At 36.2% G+C, this 22,574-nt stretch overlaps 2 protein-coding genes across 21 annotated transcripts in view; one reads left to right on the top strand and one right to left on the bottom strand.

The window, feature by feature from the left end:
- The window catches only part of Ccdc122 (coiled-coil domain containing 122), a 47,963-nt gene extending 33,773 nt beyond the window's left edge, over window positions 1-14,190 (bottom strand). The window contains exons 1-2 of one of the 4 annotated variants that reach the window (XM_004844240.3): window positions 14,101-14,179; window positions 197-296 (exon numbers count right to left, since the gene is read on the bottom strand). In XM_004844240.3, coding sequence (XP_004844297.1) covers window positions 197-248 — 52 coding nt within the window. In that variant the 5' untranslated portion in view covers window positions 249-296; window positions 14,101-14,179. Of the gene's footprint in view, window positions 1-196; window positions 13,533-14,100 lie in introns of those variants that run through there. The other 3 variants (XM_021257894.2, XM_021257896.2, XM_021257895.2) reach the window with 3 other exon arrangements.
- A 54-nt stretch (window positions 14,191-14,244) lies between these two features.
- Window positions 14,245-22,574, top strand: part of Lacc1 (laccase domain multifunctional purine nucleosidase 1) — a 59,459-nt gene continuing 51,129 nt past the window's right edge. For 7 of the 17 annotated variants that reach the window (XR_015445852.1, XR_015445853.1, XR_015445854.1 and 4 more), the window contains exons 1-6: window positions 14,392-14,529; window positions 15,306-15,915; window positions 16,694-16,872; window positions 18,021-18,186; window positions 20,276-20,501; window positions 21,564-21,724. Coding sequence is in view for 9 of the 17 variants with exons in the window: in XM_087197318.1 (XP_087053444.1) it covers window positions 15,360-15,915; window positions 16,694-16,872; window positions 18,021-18,186; window positions 20,276-20,501; window positions 21,564-21,723 (1,287 nt within the window). In the remaining 8 variants the exon portion in view is untranslated. Of the gene's footprint in view, window positions 14,353-14,388; window positions 14,530-14,562; window positions 14,743-15,305; window positions 15,916-16,693; window positions 16,873-18,020; window positions 18,187-20,275; window positions 20,502-21,563; window positions 21,725-22,574 lie in introns of those variants that run through there. The other 10 variants (XR_015445856.1, XR_015445859.1, XR_015445858.1 and 7 more) reach the window with 5 other exon arrangements.

Raw genomic sequence — 22,574 nt, forward strand, 5'->3', positions numbered from 1 at the left:
AACAACTCAATAGCAATTATAATTGACATATTTTCATTATAAGCCTGTATTTTCATATTGTTGTGCCTTTTGCAGTTTTTTCCTGAAATGTAACCACTTTCTTCTATTCTAATTTGCTATTAATTTTAACACAATTATCCTTTCATACTTCTATTTTTACTATTCTTTTAATTATTTCTTAAGATTGTTTTATTACCTTCATTAAGAACTTCATCACTATCACTCTTCCTTTCTTTGTTGCCTGACATTTTCTGTCTATAATCTCTTTTTCCCTTTTTGGTTCACCTTCTTTATTCCTGCAAGATAATCTATATTGATAATCTTTTCATTTTCCCACTTTTCCCATTGTGATTTGTGATCACCACATATACTACAGGGATGGTAATGACATTTAATCATTAGTACAAATAAAACAGAATGGATGAGACTTTGGAAGGAAAACAGAACAGTACTGTATTTACATCTTTGTTCTCCAATTTTCAATTGTTATAAACTTTAGTGTCTTCTTTGATCCTCGGTGCTCTTATTTGTAAAATCTCATGGGGCTATTGTAATAATTAAAAATATACATCATGTCTGTATCATGAAACTGACATATATAGAGTAATTATTATGGATTAGTAGCAGGTATTTCTACTACAGACCAACTTGAAATCACACTGAGGATTTAGATATTATTGATTCAGCTTATGAATTCAACTACTTATTAAAATTATGAGTCCTTCCAAGGCCTATGTGTGACTTGCTAAATGATCCTTCAGCTGATATACTGAAACAGACTTCCTTATGCCAATGGTCACAATTGAGATCTCAATGATCTATGAGATTGTGATGTCTCTAATAGCAAGAAAACACTACAGCTGAGGAATTATGACTGTGCAGCCAATCTCCAAGATCAAACATTTGCTAAAGATAGCACAGGTGGCTTGTTAGTGATGACCTGTCCTTCACAAGTATACATAGTCACTCCCCTTCTACAAATCTGGCTCATTTAGTACATTAGTTCTGCTACTCCTTACATCTGCCTTTACACACCCTGCTATGTTGTATGATCATAAATACTAAACCAGAGATTATGGTCTTAGCCAAGATAAAGCTAAGATCATGTGGTCTTAGGAGAGAGATAAGATCAATTCCCAGACACCCAAGTAATAAGCTATTGTTCTTTATTCCTTGTTCTTTGTATATTATTTTTTCATCCCCTGCTGTATCATCAATCAGGTGATCAGGCATCCCCCGATAACTAATTGGTGGTCAGGCCATCACCTGACACTCTAGTACTATGATGAAGTAGGCTTTAAAACATTAACCAGAATTTGTGAGCAAAAGTTTCAAGAATAGTTAGCAATTTCTCCAATTAGTATAGAATACAGAGAATACAACACTCCTGTTCATTGATATTTTTTGCCAGGGTAAGCCCTAAGCAGGTTTAGAATCACATTTTAGTCTATTATTTATTTAGGAGTAACTGATGATGGGGTATTTTCTTTTTTTTTTTTTTTTGTTAAATTCTTTTATTGGTACATTTTAGGTATACAACACAATTACATTTCTCATTGGGAATTGTACCTTTACATAATGCATCTTGGTTCTTATTTTTTCCCCATTCCTAGACCTCCCTTCACCCCCTCCACCCTTCCCTATTTACAAAGACTTTATTTCCATTTTTTCCATTTCTCATCGTCTTACTTTCCCTTCTTTCCTTTCCCCTGCCCCTCCCACTACCCCTACCCCTACCCCTTTGGACCTTTTCTTCCTATTTTGCATTATCGATTATTCATTCTAAACATTGGTACATTTTAGGTATACAATATAATGACATTCATCATTGGAAATTTGCACCTTTACATAATCTCTCTTGGTTCTTATTTTTCACCCTTGCCCAGCCCTCCCTTCAACCCCTCCAGTCCTCCCTATTTACAAAGATTTTGTTCCTATTTTTCCATTTTCTCATACTAATCCCATTCCCTTCTATCGTTTCCCCTAGCCCTCCCACTTCCTTCCCCTTTGCCCCTTTTCTTCCTATTTCACATTACCTATTATACATTTTAGTCCTTATTTACATTTTCAGTTTCTCACACCAGAGAAACTATTCGGTATTTATACATGTGTGTCCTATGTATTTCACTTAAGAGTACTGCCTCAATGTGCATCCACTTAGCTATAAATGTCTCTAATTTCTCATTTTTTTATGGCTGAGTAGTACTCCATTTTATTAAAAAACCACATTTTCTTTATCTGGGCTCCAGTTGATGGGCATTTGGGCTGTTTCCAAGTTTTAGCTATCACAAACTGTGCTGCTATGAACATGGGTGCATATATATCACTGTGGTATGACATGGCAATCCCCAATGTGCAACTATACTACAAAGCTACTGTGATAAAAACAGCATGGTACTGGCAAAGAAAGAGACCCAAGGACCAGTGGAACAGATAAGATGCAGAAACAATGCCAGACACACTCAGCCATCTCATCTTCGATAAAGGAGCCAAACACCCTCACTGGAGGAAAGACAGCCTCTTTAATAAATGCTGCTAGATAAACTGGGTTTCAACTTGCCAAAGATTAAAACTAGACCTATATCTCTCGGCCTGCACTAAACTAAAATCAAAATGGATTAAAGATCTAAATATTAAAATAGAAACTCTGAACCAGTTGGAACAGAGGTTAGGTAGAACTCTTGAGGACATCAGTGTAGCAAAAGATTTTATGAACAAAACCTCAGTTGCCTGTGAACTAGCACAAACAATCAACAAGTGGGATCTCTTATTAAAAAGCTTCTGCACAGCAAGAGAAACCACCAGCAGTGTGAAGAGACAACCCAAAATGTGGGAAAAAATCTGCACCTGCTCTTCCTCAGACAAAGGTCTACTATCTCGAATCTATAAAGAACTTAAAAAGATCAGACCTCCCAAATTTAATGAGCCAATTCGAAAATGGGCATCTGAAATGAACAGACATTTCTCAGATAAAGAAGTAGAAATATCAAATAAACATGAAAAAATGTTCAACATCACTGGTCATTTGAGAGATGCAAATGAAAAGAATGCTGAGATTCCACCTCACTCCAGAAAGAATGGCTGCTATCATGAAATGCACCAATAACAAATGCTGGCGGGGCTGTGGGGAAAGAGGAACCCTGCTCCACTGCTGGTGGGAGTGTAAACTAGTGAAACCACTGTGGAAATCAGTATGGAGCTACCTCAAAGAACTAGGACTGGAAGTCCCATTTGACCCCACTATTCCACTGCTGGGGATCTTCCCCAAAGAATTAAAAGATATTTTCTCCACTGAAACATGAAGAAAATGTTGTTCTGACACAACAGTGCTGACTTGGCATTTAAGTCTTTACCAGACTTAGGAAAAGGGTATTTGAATTTGCCTATACTGAAAACATAGTACATGTTTTCACGATTAATGAGGAATTCAATGCTGATAAATACTTTTGAAATTGGAAGTTGTCAACTCCCACTTAATGTCTGTACATGGGATTTTTCTACGCAATGACTAATCTTCTAACAAAATGTTAGTTGACTTTTATAGACCCTATGAATCTTTCCAAATTTTACTAAAGTGATCACAAACTCTGCAAGTCAAGACAAAAAGTGAAATATTATTGTAACAGTAAGGCAAATATAAGGAAGCCTCCAGAGAAAAGTCTACAAAATCATTAAATATCTTTCTTAAAGATCAGCTAAACATAAAGTACTCATGTACAAATTATGTCTTCCAAGAACAAAATTTAAAGGACTGAAACATGATATGTAAAAAAGAAAAATTTTAGACATGAAAATTTAAAACTGAAACATGATATATAAACAAAGTTTCTTCCTAGGTGAAGAAATTCAAATGTATCTAGATATATCTAAGACAAAGAGATCCTGAGCTTAATAAGCAGATTGTCTTAAAATGAGAATTTATGATTCTTTCCTGTCTCGTGCCACTTACTTCATGTCACACTTCAAATTTATCTTTTTCCTGAAGTTTACCTGGATACTCAGCTTACTCACTATGTTCATGCCATCACTCTTATGTCCTTTCTGTGCAACATATAGAACTGCCCCAGGATACTGCTAATGAATACAATTCTAATTTTCTCTCTAGTACTTTGAGTTCTATGGATACATGAAATTCTAGCTATCTATCTTGAAAATGCATGTCTTTTTCAGTTAGTTGGATACAGTAGGCAGTTAGCTAACCTTTGTATACACCTAAGACTATGTTTGTTTCACAATAAAGAGCTTATTAAAACTGATACTTTTGGACTCTGGTTCTTCTGTGGGCTTCCTTGCAAAAATCTCAAGGAAGACCCAAGAACTGAGAAACCACAACACAACACAGACACAATGCAGATCATCACAGACACCCCAATCAAAAATCTGATAACAAGTTCACTCAACTGATTATATAGTAAGTGCTTTTATCATGCTTACTTTGTGCTAGACATTGTTCTAAATGCTAGACACTTTACATTTAAAAAAACAACAAAAATATAGTATTTGTTCTATGCCATGTAGTCCAATATTAACTCATTTGACTCTGTGAGAAAGGTATTATAATTTTCATTTTACATAAAAATACAAGGCACAAAGAATTTACTTAGATATCTATTGAGATGTTATTTGAATTCAAGTATTTTGGCTCAAGAGTTCATGCTTTTAATTCCAGACTTCTCAAGTATAATTTTAAAGGGAAGAATCATGTTTTTATATATCACCCCAGAATCAAACTATTTTGTATTCTTTTATTGTTAAAAGTGTCACTTTAATCAATGGTTTTTTTTACCTTTTGGTGCTGTGGATTGAATCCAGGACCTTGTGCTTGCTAAGCACACACTCTACTATTGAACTACATCTCCAGCCTTCAACTTCCTCCTTTCTAGTCCCATTATTACTTTCTGCTTTTCTTCTTTGGGAAACTAGTTCAGTAAAGTACAATGAAAATATGCAACTCCTACAGACTTTCACTACAGTTTGCATGTCTGAAAAAGGAACCCAGCAAGTTCTTCCTGCTCCCAATAAGTTCCTGAGAGATGTTACCTTCCTGATGAGTCCCATTTTTCTTTCCTCCAAATTAATGTAATTTCTACAATCTGTTTAAGATACTGTGGAAACTACTCCCATTATCTACTATATCTCTGTTAATCTGTCTTCAGAAACCTAAGACTCCCAAGTTACTCCTCATTATGAAGACGTACTCTTTTTCAGCTTGGGAAGCCCCTTAATTAGATGCTGTTACTGACTCTTCAACTCTTTTATATTCTTCTGTTGTGGTTTCTAAAACTCAAGATCCATCTTCAGCAAAATCCTATCTTCAATCTCTTCAAGTGAAATTTCCCTTCACCTTTTTGCTTTTCATGCTCTGGTTACTAAGTCTGAAGGTGAGATATTTTTCTTGTTACTGGTTACTACTGCCAAACTATGACTTTTTTCTTCTCTTTAGAACAACTTTTTATTTTCTTTGAAGTTCATTCCATCAGACTAAGCTTTCCCTATCCCTATTACCGACATGTAGATTGTCTCTCCTCACCCCTAGATTATACCATCTGACATACTGTTTCTAACTACTCTTCTAATTATTTTTTTTTTGGAATTTCAACATCCACACAGATGGCACAGGTTATAGTTTTGATACAAAATGTTCCCCAAAGTCTTATATGCAGTAATGTTCATAGGTGAGGCTTTTGGGATCATAAGGGTTCCCATCTCATCAGTAGATGAATCTATTGATGAATTCATAATTTCAGGTCACTGAAAGGTGGGAGAAACATTAGGAGGTAGTCTAGTTGAGGAAGTAGATCCGTGGGGGGTGCCTTGTCCCCAGACCCTTTCTCTCAGACTGTCTCTGTGTCTATCTCTGTGTCTTTCTCCATTCTGGCTACCATGAGGTGAAAAGCTTTGCTCTGTCACAGACTACTACCTGCACAACATTCTGACTTACCACAGGTCCACAGCAATAGAGGCAGTGGACCATGGGCTGAAACTTCTGAAACAGAGCCAAAATAAATCTTTCCTCCTTTAAGTTGATTTTCTCAGGTACTTGCCATAGCGATGAAAAGCTACCAGTTTATCTAATATCTAGCCTCTCGAAGGCAAACTTTAATTAACTTAATTTTCTAACTTGTTTCATCCAGTATTTTATTAGAGCTGTTTAATCACACCAAGACTTTCAATAGATTGACTATTCTCTGTTTACATCAAGTCCCGCATGTATTCTTAACTCCTTCCTGGCTTCCATTCCTTTGGATTCACCCTTGTTTCCCTTAAAGATCTTTCCCTGACCTACTTCTCTGGTAAAAATGTAACTCGTTGCTTCATTTACAGGCATGTAACTGAGTATGCTTTTTAAAGACACCACTGTGCTGTGATCTCAATGTAAATTCAAAATAATGTATGGCAGGTGGGCCCTTGATTATAGGCCTTTAGGGATTCATCAAGTTTCACAGATCATTTCAGTCCTCTATCTTCAAATCTCCCCTACAGCTCTCCTCTTCCTATTTGAGACAATAATCTACCTTTATTTGACAGAGTAGAAAATACCAGATTGCTAACCTATCCCATCTCCTAGTTTTTCTGCACCTGTATCTAGCCTATACTTTCCTTGAGATGAATAAAGTATCCTTGGTCTTACCTGTACTCCTTTCTCACCTGCTCATAGACATTCCTTCTTTGAATGTGCACTCAACATAATTCCCCTCTTTATTTGGTGAAACATATGTTATGGCTTGTACCTAGATGTCCCCCCACAGCCTCATGTGCTCATATGTGGGGCTTTTGGGAGGTGGCTGAATTATGGATGTGTGATGCTGGAATTATGGTGTGTGACAACTAAATTGGTTTAGTATAGATCTGGGTGTAGACAATGGAAACCCTACTCTAGATGTGGGTGGGACCAATCAAATAGGCTTATACCCTGGTTGAACTATAAGGTGAAAAAAAGGAAGATAGGTTTGCTGTTGTGGTTTGCTTCCTTCTGCTTGCCATACCACGGACTTTTTCTCCTCTGCAATGCCCCTCTGCCATGCCACCCTGCCTTGGAACCAGCTTACTATGGACAAAAACCTCTACAAACCGTGAGCTAAATAAAATAAACCTCTACTCCTTTAACTTTGGGTGTTGGGTATTTTGTCCCAGCAATGAGAAAGTAACTAAGACAATGTATTATCCTGAATGACTTATCATAAATCAATTACCACAACTAACACCAGTCTTGCTTTGATACTACTTCAGCTGGTGACCCGTTTTTTTGCTCTCCTTTATAAATAAGATGGATAAGATATTTGCTGTCTACCTCCTTTACTGTCATTCTTTTTGAACACACTAGAATCAAGCACTCACCACTCTGCCTTTAAAGCTCTTCTCTATGACTTCTCCATGCCCCCACATTCAATGGACAAGTTCAGTCTTCATTTTACTTGACCTAATGCCATCATATGTCACATTTGATTATGACTGCCTTCTCTAAAACATTATTATCTGGTTTCTTTGCTGGTTCTTCCTCATCTTTCTCACTTTCTCACTTCTTTCAGAATGTCCGAGTGCTTGGTACTCATTTTCTTGTTTTTCATACTTATTCTACAAGTTATACCATCCAGTTATATAGCTTTAAAATCCACTTATAGGGAAGGGGAACCAGAGATAAGAGGAGGAGGGAGGGAGGGAGGGGAGAGAAAGGTAGGGGGCGTAAAAAGAATTAAGATGTGATTTCTACATGTACTAACTCCTAATGATGAATGTAACCATTAGGCTCTGCAAACATCCACTAATAAAAATAAAAATTTGAAAGAAAAAAATCCACTTATAGGCTTACAACTCCTAAATTTATCTTTTTAGTCTGAAATCCTTCTTGAACTACACACTAAGACCAAATTGCCTACATGATACCTCCATTTGGATTTCTAACAAGCATTTTATTTTATTTTATTTTTTTGCTACCGGGGATCGAATGGGGGACCTTGCACTTGCGAGGCAGGCGGCGGAACCACTGAGCTTAATTTTAACTTAATATGTTCCAAACCGAACTCTTGGTTCCTCTTTCCACTCTATCACCAACACTAAACCTGCTCCTTCAGTTTTTCCATCTCAGTAGATTACAAGTTCATTCTTCTTGTTCAGGCCTCAAACTCTAATTCACTAGTAAGGAGGTCTCTAGAAAGGTGCAGAGCCCAGGAAAATGAAACCAGACTTGCCCAAGATTATCACAAAGGAGAGCTCATTGTTAGTGTTTCAAAAGCCTTTTTGGAAATCTTTAAAGACATTTCATAAATATGCTACCCAAGGTGGCTGTCCCAATTATCCTACCCAACAGACAAGTTAGAACCTTGATTCTTCTCTTTTACATTATATACAATTCTTTTGATAAAATGCCTTGGTTCTAAATTCCATTAGAATCCAATCATCCCTTATCACTCTCAAATACCATCTTAGCAGAGAAATCTTCCCTGACAACTTTCTCTAAAACATGACCTTATTTTTCATCCTCTTCTAGGAAGAGACCTAGAAGAACCTGGCACATAGTAAGTATCTAACTAGTCTATCTCCATTTCACCCTGTTCTGACAGAATAATGCTCCTAAAACAGTATTCTCTGATCAGGTCCAACATCATAGCCAATCTTTTTTAAGAAGTCCTTTCTGGGTAGACATGATCTCTTTTTAGTACAATTGTTTATTATACTATAACAGATAACTGTATAGGTACTATAATAATACAGAGCTAGTTTTGAATACAGATTGTGCCACTTGTTACCTTATTAGGTAAATAGTTTCCAACTTGGGCTCAGATTCCTTATCTGTTAAGCAGAACAATAGTAGCATTATTATGAGTAATATAAATGAAATAATACATGTAAAGCATTCAGCATATCCCTGTCACACAATGAGTATTCAATAAACTGTTTCATATAATTTTCATCATTTTATATATACTACCTTTTCCCCTAGACTATAAGCTCCAGAAAGGTAAATAGTGTCTTACTAATTTTTGTATTCCCGAAAATATTTGATGAAATAACCTAAAAAAAGAAAATTAAATTTATACAATAAAAAAGTAACCAGCATTTCTTAATCTCTACTCCTAGAAAAACATATCGAAGAACTCTTGCATGACATTTATTTAAACCAACTATTCATGAAGAATAGCTGCTCTAAAACTGGAAAAGTTTTAGTTTTTATCTCTATAGTAGAATGGGGAAAAATGAAACAAATCTATTGCCATCTACTGACCATTAGAATTGTATAAATCAATGCAGGCAGATTTTAAAGACTGAATGTCTTTCAACGACATTTTAAGAGAAGTTACAACATCATTAGTCATCCAAAAGGAGTTAATAAATGAAATAATTAAAAATTTATCATATATTTATTATATACTAGTGTCTTAGAATCTTTTGAAACTAGGAATTACTCCTTCTTTTGACCAGGCAATAAGATTAAAATTTTAGGATACTGTACACAGAAAGAGATCAGAGGATTTGTACTGTTCTTTAACTTACTATGCAAAATAACATAAGCAATATTCAAAGTTTCCAGCTTTCTAAGGGGGAATTTCTCTGAAGACACAGACATGTTTTCATAGAATTAGACCACTGAAAATTTCATTTTGGAGAACAGACATAAAGGGTTGGTATGCAGCTCAAATTCAAGTATTAAATGATGCCCAGGAAACTGTCTCAAAGGTCCCTAACTCTGGGGCACAAATTATACAACTTTGGTGAAATCCAGTTATAATATACTTCCTTGCCTCATTCAGGACACTGAGGGACAAGGTCTCATTTTTTCTCTCTAAACAAGCAGTATTTCTAAACCAAAAAGAGCTTTGTAGTGGGTTGAATGATGTCCAAAAAAGATGTTTATGTCTTAACCTCCAGGACCAGTGAATATGACTGTACTTGGGAAGGGATCATTGCTGACATAATTAACAAATCTTGAGATCCTAGACTTTGGTTGGGCCCTAAATCAATGACAGGTGAGAGTGACTATGCAAAAAATAGCCAAATTATATATAAAAATGTATATGATTTGATCCACAACCTACAACCACCAACCTGGGAAACAAAACTATTTTCTACAGTAACCAGCCCAGGAAGCCATTTTGTTACCTATAAATCAGACTTACAGGAAGTCAGACCACTATTGTAACAATCCAGGAAGCCAAATTATAAAAATTGACTCAAAACAGCCAGTTCTTGACATTTTCCTGAATTCTTATCTCTACTAGCAATTTGGGACTAACCAGGGAAAGCCAAATATGCAACCCCAACTAGTCATATAGAATGCCTCACTTCTAGTTAGCCTTGCATCTTCCCACATCAGCATCTTTAATCAGGTTGTACTCCCTCCTCTCCCTGCTCTTTACTCTGTCAAAATGCAATAATGTTGGGGCAATAATACATAGGGCAACCCATCCCCCCTTTTCCTTAAATGTTTTGTTCCAAAAATGTAAGTTTGTGCTGCTCCTACCCAATGTATTAAAATGTTGTGACTATTTGAACAGTGTGACCTTTCAAGAATGTTCCATAACTCCATACCAGTGAGCATGTTTGCCTACCCCTAGATCCCTATATAAGGATGCTCCCATTTCTGCTCAGTGATCAGCACTCAGGATTCAGAGCAGGAAAGCTCCTCTGAGCCAGCTGGCAATAAAGGTTTTTCTCCACCTCTTTGAGTAACTTTTGGATTCTCAAGTCTTCAAATTACTGGAGGGGTAGCACTTGAGCTGTAACACTGAGCTGTTCCAATTTCCCACAATAGTGGCAGACTCCTTTGCAATCTCTGAATTACATAGTCTTATCTTGTTCTCATTTGGTTAGCCTTCAGTAATTTTCATACAGGTATCTTACAAGAGAAATGTAGAGATTTGAGACTTACGTACATAGTAAAGACCATGTGAAGATAGAAAGATGAAATCCCATTATGCAGCCCCTATTTAAGACAGGCCTGGAACCACCAGAAGATGGTAGAGGCAAGGAAAACTTCAAGGGTGCAAAGTCCCATTAACATATCAATTTCACAATCTAGTCTCCATAACTGTGAGATTAAGCTTTGTTGATTTGCTAGCCACATCCAAAATATGGCATGCCTTATATTTTGCCTTTTTTAAGTGAAGAGGAATTGTCTTGGGCTACATAGAAAACATATAACATAGTTAATCTATGTAACAAAACTTCCTTTTATATTTTTATCAAAACATTAAGAAAGGGTGGGGGAAGCTGGTCACAGATTGGACACAGCTAAACCATCCAGTTTGTAGTTGTTATGGCAGCCCCAGGAAACTAACACAAGCTTGTAACAAGGAAATTTGCATCTGTTACATGGCCTTTTCAGTAATAATCCATAAACCTTAGTGTAAATAGACTATAATGAACTGTTCAAGTTTTTTAAAAATTCCACTTGTTCTAAGATTTACATGATGGCGTAAGAATGTCAGGGGATTTCCCCAGTGGTTCTTAACAGCAAAGTTCCATCACTGTCCTCAAAATAAGTGCTCTAAGTTTCTATGAGGAAGATACATAATATAGTGAAATAAAATTGAGATACACTTGATCTCTAACCAAGTAACCCTATTTCCATTGTAAATTATAAATGACAAACTCCCATATCATGATTAATGCTTGATCAGGAAACTACTCTTTAGTGAGTCTGCCTATTTCTGCTGTATCATCTTTCATGAGTTGTTTCTAAACTTGTTTATGCCAGTTGTACTTGATATTGTACTTTTATAATTACATATAAACCAACAAAAAGACATGAAAATAAAGTTAGTTATCTTTAAAATCTGTTTAATATTTTGGAAGGACCTAATAAAGATGTGTGAGATAACTATAAAAGATTGTAAAGAGCATATGTGCACTCAGATAGCTTCACATGTGCCTTTAAGTTATTTTCCTCACAAAGGAAGAAAATCTTAACCGATAGTTTAACTTTATGGTTTATACAAGAGAAAAAAAATGCAGAACTTCAATTAAAAGACCATATGTCAAGAAAAGGCCTGGACCTTCTCATAGATTGGCAAATGTGCATATGGTTATTTTAGGTTAATATAAAAAGTGGAAATTATGCTACATTTTTTCATGATTCTCTGGTTTCTTTTAAAAAGCTTTACTTAGATATAATTAACTTACCATAAAGTTTACACTTACAAAGTATACAATTCAATGTTTAACCAACTTTTTCAACTTATTCATTATGGTCCAGACTGCATCTATGAGGGCTCCTTTTATATGAACAAAATGTTAAAGAAGCTATTCTGTTTGGTAAAAGTATGGGGATTTAAGGTTATGCTTGAGCTTAAAGAGTCTTGAACAACCAGTAGCAATTAAATAGGTATACAAAAAGAAGGGTGTTTGTTCTAAGTACAACAAATATCAGGTATAAAAGATGAAATCACATTGCCTACCAAAAAAGCTATTTGACAAGATTGGGAATAGGGAAGTTATTATTATATTATTATTATTATTGTTTTGGTAACGGGGATCGAACTTAGGTCCTTGTGCTTGCAAGGCAGGCGGCAAAACCACTGAGCTAAATCCTCAGCCCTAGGGAAGTTATTTTTAAAAATTTAATTATGCTTCTGAATTATCTGTAAAAGTTAGAACAAAAAAGCAAAACAAAATATGTCCTTGCTTGACTTCCAGAAATTCTGAGTCAATGTACATCTGGACTGAGAGTCTCAACATTTTTTTTTTAACAGTTCCACCTGTAGTTCTGATGTGCAGACAGGAATGAAAACCTCTAGAGAAGAGTAAGAATGGGGTGAGAGGATGTTAGGCGATGAAGCTAGCACCACAGGGTGAAAGGAAATGGTATGCAAATACAATGTAACAAACTTCCCTTACAACTTCACTACTTTGAAATACCCTCTACCCCATTACTGGTGCATGAAAGAATCTGACTTTCCTTATTGTCTACAAAAACAAGGACAAATGTTTTAAACCTTCTTTGTAACTAGAAGACCTATATTTTGCTTAAGGTAACAGTTGACATAAAGCAAGCTCAGGGCAGACAGTAAATCTGTCCATCAGGTGTACATCCACTACTCAGGGTTCTTAATAAATGTCCAAGGAAATAAAAATTTGATGAAAAACAGATGTCAGCGATACTGGAGATTAGATTCCTAGTCTAGGCTGATGCTTCTGGTCTATACTCAAGAAGAAGCAGGGGCCCACCTTTTAAACTTCCAGATAATCGAGATTCTTTTTCAGGAAAGATTCTTCAGCACTTACATGAACAACACTAAGGATAAAAGCCAACTCATAGCCATCATAGCCAACTCAGCTGGAAGCATCCTTTTTCTTATTTTTTGGAAGGCTGGATACTTCCCCCTCTACCATAACACATGTATTTCACATAGCAGCTGCTTAACACTTTTAAATAAATGAAATTGTACTCTTGGACAAGGGTGCATAACTACACTTTTAACACAATTCTAAGAATTAGCGCCTTCCACTGTCCTATTAACTGAACATTATTTTTTTTAAAGGCATACAGATAGGAAAAGGTGGGGCACCTGTAATCCTAGCACTCCAGCAGGCACAAGCAGGAGGATCTTAAGTTTGAGCCCAGCTTGGACAACGTAGCAAAATGCTATTAAAAATTTTTTTTTCTTTTTTTCAAGTAAAAGGACTGGAAATATAGCTCTGCAAAGGTCCTGGGTCCAATTTCCAGTATTCTTTTTTTAAGCATCTATGTTGTCAGTACAAGTGAAGGAGTTGTGGAGATCACTGGTTCTCTTAGTGAGAAGCAGAATCAGCAGAGAAGACACTAAACACTCTCCCCACAGAGATCCATTACTGGAACCCTGGAAAGGACCAATTGTCACGTGGTAACGTGACAAGGCTATCAAGACCCAGGCTGACGAGAGCCAAAGTCCTGCCACACTGCTGGGTCAGCGAATCTTCCCGGGGCCACAGTGTGGGCGGGCAGACTTCCTTCCGTTCTCTCCGCAGCACCTCTCACAGACCCGCCGCCATTCCCGCCTCTCGGCCTCACCTCTAGTTCCCACCTCCTCTCCCCTCTACTCGGGCCCGCATTCCCACCGCTCCCTTTCCGGGACTGCCCGCTTCCTCCCCGCGGACCCGCCTGGCTCCGGCCAGAGAGCCCACCGCAGCTCCTGCTGCTGTTCCTCTTCCTCCGCGGGGCGGCTGCCGCTGCGCCCGACCCGGAACTGCTGAGGCGGCTGCGAGCGCGCGGCGCTGTGCTCATCGCGGGAATCCCCTGCGCCGCCCCACGGCCTTGCCCCGCCCCCGGCGCCCCATCCTGCCCCCGGCGCCCGGGCGACTCCCGGGCGACTCCCGGCCGACGCCAACCGCGCGGAGAGGGACTCTGGCGGCTGCGAGAAGGTGACACGCCCCCAGGTGACACGCTTGCTGCTTCCCAGTTTCGCTGAAGCTCGAGGCGGGGGTGGGTGGGACGTCACAAAGCCTCACAGAACTTGCTGCAGACCTGGTGGGCAGCCCTGTGTGAAGCGCGAGAAGGGAACTCTGCCTGTGCTGCTGGCTCTCGGCTCTCCGAAGGTCCGAGTCGTCCGGGCGGTGAGTGGGCGGTGCAGATGCGCGCAGGTGCAGACCCACACCCTGCGCCAGGAGCCCAGCACGGGCTGGGCTCGTGTGGAAATTGACAGTGTGAGGGGAGGGCGGGTGGTCACCCGGTCCCTATCAACCGGCAAAATGAATAAACTTCAGCGGGTCCGGTGCGTGGGGAGCGGTGGCTGGACACAGCCTGGAGTCAGAAGGCTGGGGCGGAAGGTGAGAAAATCTGCATGACTGAATGAAAAAGTAGGTAGGAATGAAACCCCTCTGATCCAAAGTTGAAGTCGCTTTTGTCATCGTGGCCAAGTGTGGAGTGCTGTGGAAATTCTGAGAGGAAATCTATTACCGATCTCAGCTTTTTCTCTCCATAAAAATGTGACATTCAGGTTCAGCTCAGCTTAACCTGGTGAGCTTGAAGCCTTTCTATTTCATATGAATGGATGTGACCTAATACGATAATCATGCTGAGACTAATATGTCATATGGATTGACAGGATATAATTAAAAAATGAACTTTTTCGAAGGCAAGTAATTTCCTACTTAAAATTTTTTATATAAAGAAAACAAAACAAGATATACATACACTTTCACAAAATAAAGGATGGTTTTAATTGTCATGTGTCTCTGATGACAGACTAGCTTTTCTAAAAGGATTCTGGACTTACTGTTTTGGTTACTTTTTAAATCAATGCAATTATTTCTTTTTTTTCATCCACCACAAATTTCTGTTATAGGATTGATGATTTTGAATTCTTTCTTATGGTTATTTTTGTTTGCAGATTATTTATCTGGCTTAGAAGTTTTCTTCGAAGAACTTTGTACAGTGCTGGAGAATGGCAGAAGCAGTTTTGGTTGATCTGTTTGGTTTGGAATTGAACTCTCAGGAAAACTGCCATCAGACATTACTGAAGGCACTGAATGCTGTCCGATACCACCATGCTGGCAAGGCCAAGTTCCTTTGCATATTATGTTGCAATAACATCAGCTGTGAATGGGATAGTGAACGTGATAATTGTAAATTGGAAACAAGCAATGAATTGTCAGCATTCTTGAGTGAATTTGAGATCATTAGTAATCCAAGCATGGCTGCTTCTTTGTATACTATTAAGCAAAAAGTTGATGAAAAAAATTTGAGCAACATTAAGGTGATTGTACCAGTACACAGGAAAACACTAGTGAAGGCTTTTATTGACCAACTCTTCACTGAGGTTTATAATTTTGAGTTTGAAGATTTACAGGTGAAGGATGGCCTTTTGAAGCAGTCCACTGAAATAAACGTGATCACAGCTCCTGAACTAGAAAAAATACAGGATGAAATAGAAACATATTTGAGAAGTCTACCAGCACTGAATGGAAAATTAACTATTATTACATCTCCTTTGATCCCAGGTATATTCAACACTATCTGTTGTTTTTACCGTGTACATGAAAATCCAGCCTTTCTTCAGAGGTTGATCACGTTTTTTCCATTTTTTCTTCTGTAAACTTGTCTTATTTTTTTGTAGCATCATTTGTACCATGTAGTTGTTGTGGATGCCTTTGTGAGTCAGGGGTGTCAAGGGATGACGACTCTTTCAAAGCCACCCTGAGTAATTTTTTTTTTTTTTGGTACTGGGGATCAAACTCGGGACCTTATACTTGTGAGGCAGGTGGTGGAACCACTGAGCTAAAATCCTGGCCAAAATTTTCTATGGCCGTAATTTTTTTTTTTTTTTTTACAAGGCCACCGTAAATAAACAATTTGCTTCATGCAAATTCAGCTTTCAGAAAAATCCCCCTACTTTCCTTGAAAGTGGGGTTTCTTACCCTGAGAATCTTCTGTTTAAAATTCTGAAACCTTAACTCATTGACACTTTCACAGAAGAGTGGAATTATTTAAAAGTCTTCTTTCTTGGTTAAACTGTATTTATTGTGGGTATATTCCACTGGGTATAACAAAGACAGAGATAGAATATACCTTTTGAACAGCAATAATCCCATAAGGAAAGTAAAATATATGAACAGCGGTATGTAATAACGTATGGAATAAAATGCTGTCAAAATTAGAAGCTGAATAAATAAGCACAGGTTGAAATGATCAGAGAAGATCTATTTGGAGAGACTGGCTTTTGTAATGCTTTATAGTCTTTTGTAGAACATTTTAATCTTTACCACCTCTCCTCAACAGACATTTTCATACATGGATTTACTACAAGAACAGGTGGGATATCTTATATACCAACTCTTAGCTCCTTCAATCTCTTCAGTAGTACCAAACGGAGAGATTCTAAAGCAGTTGTTAAAGAAAATCTCCGTAGGTTGGCGAATACTGCAGGATTTAATGCTGAGAAGTTTTACCGAGTAAAGGTAAAATTGTGTTTCATATTTTGGAAGATCTAAAGTATATTTTTGACTCAGCTGGTACTCTTTCTTCTGGTGTTTCATTAGACATTTTAGGATAATGCTGTAGTTTTTTTTTTAGATTTGTACATCATAGCCTAAAGATCACTTCTATGATACATATTAAACCTGGAACTCCTTAATTCTAAAAGTATGGATAATTTTCAGAGTATATTATCACTAGGTTCCTGAATTGTGGATGAGAAAGGCCATAATTTTCTAAATTAACACTAGGTAGACCTAGAGGATGGGATAATGTTTTCTTCCTTACAGAATTCTAGCTTTATGGGATATGATTGAAATATACATTAAATGTTTAAATTAAAAAAAATTTACTACAGTAAAGGACACATTGTTATTAATCCCTCTCAGAATACTCACCATGCTTTTTCCTGAGTGTTTATGAGGTGTGATAAAAAATTTTGGTGAATGACGCTGCCAAGTCCCAGCCAATGGAAAGGCAGATTTGTAAAAACATTATGATGTGCCCTCATTCACCTTATTCACTGGACCTGGCACTGTGTGACTTCTGGCTTTTCCCCAAATTCAGAAAGACCATTAAAGGTAAATGTTTTTAGTCAATTCAGGACAATGAGGGACCTGTGACATCACAACTAACACTCATGAAAAAAGATTTTTCAGAACTACTTTTGAAAGTGGCAAGAACAATGGAAGGTTTGCAGTGAGAGGGGTATTTTGACGGAGATTAAAAGCAATGTGTATTTTTACTATGTTCTTAAAATTTAAACATTTACTATAGTTTCTGATTATACCTTGTACTTGAATCTGGAGAAGTAAAATTATTATTGAGTTGATCATTTAATTTTTCATAAGTGAATTTACATTTTGTAGAAAATGGTACAAGTGGAGATTTATCCATCTTTAGTGTGAGACCTCCTCCATTATTCAGGATGGATTATATTGAAACTTTAAGCCTGTTTTTCTTTGAGTGAAATGTGTAAGAGATATTGCATTTGGTATTTTACTATATCTAAAAGTGGTGTATTTATTAGATTCTAGCAATCTTATATAATTTTGTACTGAAATGAGTACTTTCAGTAAAGTTATGAGAAATCTCACTTTCAAAGCATATTTTCACGTATCTTTGGTATTAGACTGGTCATGCCAGTGAAGTCTGGATTATGGGAAAAAAGGAGCCTGAATTTTATGATGGAATAACCACAAATCAGAGAGGAGTCACAATAGCAGCTCTTGGTGCTGATTGTATACCTATAGTTTTTGCAGATCCTGTCAAAAAAGCATGTGGGGTTGCTCACTCTGGTAAGTATAAGTAAGCATTAAGGCTTATACCCATCTTATATACAGGAAAAGTTATAATTTTTTCTGGTGGGCATGACAGTTAATTGAATTACTTTGTGATAAGTATAATGATAGAGGTGGGGGCATACTCTTATTATAGGAATGGACAAAAAAGATTATCTAAGTCACGTTATATGAATCAGAGTTGAATTCCCAAAGGAAGTGGTACGTAGGTAGAGTCCTAACCAATCTGGGTTTTGGCTAAGTGCCAGTATTTCTAAGCAAGGAGTCATAAGAGGTTCTGAATACTCATAACAGTCTTGAGAAAGTAGAACAAAGTCAGATGTCTCACACTTCCTGATTCTAAAACTTATTGCAGAATTATATCAAAATAGTATGGTACTGGTATAAAGACTCACATATGAATCAGTGGAATAGAATAGAGTCTAAAAAGAAACCCTTGAATGTTGTCAAATGACTTTTAACAAACATCCAAAATATCCTCTAAGAAAAGGACAGTCTCTTCAAATAGTGCTTGGAAAATTGGATATCCACATACAAAAGAATTATGTTGTACCCTTACCTTACATCATATTTAAAAATTAGGTAAAAATAGATGAAGGATTTAAATGTAAGAGCTGAAACTATAAAACTCTTAGGGAAAATTACTAGTGTAAATTTTTATGGCTTTGGATTAGACAGTGGCTTCTTAGTCAAAGCATAAGCAACAAATGTAAAAATAGATAAATTGGACATCATCACTATTAAAATGATTGTACATGAAAGGAGGTAATTTATAGAGTGGAAAGGCAGCCTACAGAAGAAAATATTTGCAGAGCCTATATTTGATAAAGGGTTAATATCCAGAATAAGAAACTCCTGCAACTCAACAGAAAGGAAAACTGGATTAAAAAATGGGCAAAGGAATATATACTTTTTCAAAGATAATATGTAAATGGCCAACAAGTATATGAAAAGTTATTCATATCATTTGTAATTAGAGAAATGCAAATCAAGACACAATCTCATCTCACATTCATTAGGATGGCTAAAATTAAGACAAGACAAAACAGAAAAAAATCCAGAAAATAAGTAATAAGTTTTGAGAAATTTGAACCCTGTCGCACTATTGTTGAAAATATAAAATGGTATAGCCACTATATAAAACAGTGTGGTATAAGTAGTCATTTTTCTTTTTAAAAATTTTGAAGACATAAAATACAATAAAAATTCTGATGATAACATTATGGTGATTCCTCAAAAATTTAAAAATAATTACCATAAAATGCAGCAATTCTTTTGGATATATATCCAAAAAAACTGAAAGTACATGAAAATAGAATCAAGAAGAGATGTTTGTGCACCCATGCTTATACCAGCATTATTTACAATATTCAACAGGTAGAAGCAACCTAAATATCCAATGACAAATACATAGATTGACAAAATGTAAATTGTATGGTATATATACAGTGAAATTATTATTCAGCCTTAGAAAGGTAGGAAATTCTGACACATACTACAACATAGATTAACCTTGAGGACATTATGCCAAATGAAATAAGCCTTTCACAAGAAGATAAATAATATATGATTCCATTTATATGAAATGTCTAAAATAATCAAATTATTGGAAACAAGAAGAAAAATTGTGGTGACCAGGGGCTACGAGAAGAGAGAATTGAGTTATTGTTTAATGGGTATAGTTTCAGATTTGCAAGATAAAGTCCTGGAAATTGATTATACAATGGTGTAAGTAACTAAATGCTTTAAAGCTGTTAAAATGGTATCTTTTATGGCTTTGTTTTTGCACAATAAAAATTAAAAAAGAGGAAATTTTAAAAGGTGTATTCCCATTGGAAATGAAAGGTAATTGAACATTTTAAAAAAGAAGTTCAGGGAAACTCCCATTAAATATCTATGTCAGAGACTCTGTATAGTACAATCTTATTTTAAAATCAGTATTACAATGTGATTAATTTCCTGATTAATTTATTACATCTGGATTTTGAGAAATACACAAACTGAATCTGTTCATTTTTAACTTAGAGATAGATTTCACTTGAAATTTTACGTTTTAACTTAATCTATTTTTCTTTCTGTGTACTAGGCTGGAAAGGTACTTTGTTAGGTGTTGCTATGGCTACAGTGAAGGCTATGATATCAGAATATGGCTGTAGTTTGGAAGACATTATTGTTGTACTGGGACCTTCAGTAGGACCTTGCTGTTTTACTCTTCCCAGAGAATCAGCACATTCATTTCATAATCTTCATCCTGCATGCGTAAGACTGTTTGACTCACCAAATCCCTATATTGACATCCGTAAAGCCACCAGGTATGTTTGACTTCGTTATGGAATTGCAAGTTTGATTATTGCTTATTAATTCTGAAATGGAAATTATTTTAGAGAACAATTTGTTCTCTAACAATTCAGGTAGCAGATATTTAAGTAACTAACATACACAAAAAGTCATTTTAAATACAAAATCTATTATTTAAATTTGAATTACAGAAAATTTCTTGTCTGTTATCTCTTAATGATATAAAAGTGAAGGAACAAACATTTGGCTTTTAAAGAAACCTACTTAAACTATAGAAAAGGTGGCATATACTTTACTTCACAATCATTCTTCAGATAAATTATCTTAAATGTAATAAACTATCAAAAAGCTGATATTTTCAAAACATTTTTATTCCCTACAGGGGCATATTGGTTAGCAAATATTTTAGGTAGTACAAATATCCACTTTCAAGTTTTGTATGGTCTCCAGCATTCTGAATCTATGAAATTTTGATTTTAATATCTGCTGAAAATTATTTGTCACTTGCAGAAAGGAAAATTGACATCTTATTTGAATTGTATTTCTATTCTAGTCAGCAAAACTTTACCCAGATTCTGCCTCATTTACAGAAGTAGTGAGGATTGAAATTGATTCTTAAGTATGAGTGCTAGAATTATCATTAATTATTAGTCATATTTCATATCATAAAATGGAGAAGTAGATTTTCTGTGAAAAAGAAAAATCTGGTTCATAGGTGGAGAGGAGATAGGATTAAATGACTGAAAAGCACTGTGTCTGAAACGCATCTTGTGCACAAATACTCTAGTAACTTGAAAATTTTTCCTTAAGCACTTAATTTTGATTGTAGAATTTTGTACCCTGATCATGTCTTCAGGACAGTATGAAAGTTTGTACAGTTCTGTATGAACTTAGGTGGCAAATGATGATAAAAGCTACCATTTCCTGACTGGTCCATGTTGTGTGAGTGAATAATAATTCACATTATCTGAAGTTGATCTTCCTTGGAACTCTTTTACAACAGTATCTTTATGTTCTTCATATTTCTTTGGCTGTTGGTAAAATGAACTCTTGCTATCCTTTGAAAAATCTTTAAGGATTCTTCTAGAACAAGGAGGAATTCTTTCACAGAATATTCAGGACCAGAGCCAAGATCTCAACCTTTGTACATCCTGCCATCCTGAAAAGTTTTTCTCCTGCGTTCGAGATGGCCTTAACTTTGGTACACAGATTGGCTTCATATCAATTAGAGAATGAGGTATAGTAGGTTATTCCTCCTCTCTTCAGCCTGTCTTCTGTTCTCTCCAGTCTCTGTTCCACTTCCCATTTCTCTCCCCAGGCTTTCCTTCCTCTTATTTTAAAATTAATGTTTAATTTTACTTTTTTATTCTTACAAGAAGAGTTAAGTTTCCACTTTTTTAGTGACACAATAGTTGACCAAAAAGTTCATTTTTAGTTAACATACTCTATTATATAAAGAATAACCACTCATTTTTCTAGTTAAGAATAGTCAGACAAGCTTATTTTAAAAGTATAAAAGTATGTCCTTTATCTTTACTGTATTTGAATCTGTACATTTTCTATCATATCTTTTTTTTTTTTTTTTTTGGTACTGGGGATCAAATTCGGGTCCTTGCACTTGAGAGGCAAGCGGCGGAAACACTGAGCTAAATCCCCGGCCCTCTATCATAATATCTTTATACCTTTCATTTTTTGAATTTTTTTGCATAAAGATTTTAAATTGTAGAATAATAAGAAATCCATAAATAGGCAAACTGGCTTAGTTTCAGCTATATTTCTAACTTCTCTCTATAGTAGAGTTGACCAAATTTTTCTTTAAAGAACTGTTTAGTAAATATGCTTTATGAGGCATATAGTACCTATTCAGCTACTCAGCTGTCCTATTGTAGACACTGGCAATGCTTAAATGAATGTATGTCTTTGTACCAGTTAAACTCCTTACAAAAAACTAGGTGAGGGGCCACAGTTGGTCTACAGGATGTGGTTTGCTAATGCCTCTTCTAGAGTCAGAAAGCAAGGTTCAGCATAATTTCATAATAAATAAAATAGTATTTATTACAGGTAGTTTCTTAAGAGTTATTAAAAAA

The sequence above is a fragment of the Heterocephalus glaber genome, unplaced genomic scaffold (assembly GCF_053883595.1).
Source record: "Heterocephalus glaber isolate CG9 unplaced genomic scaffold, H.glaber_assembly_v1.0 deba00001666, whole genome shotgun sequence".
Taxonomy (NCBI): domain Eukaryota; kingdom Metazoa; phylum Chordata; class Mammalia; order Rodentia; family Bathyergidae; genus Heterocephalus; species Heterocephalus glaber.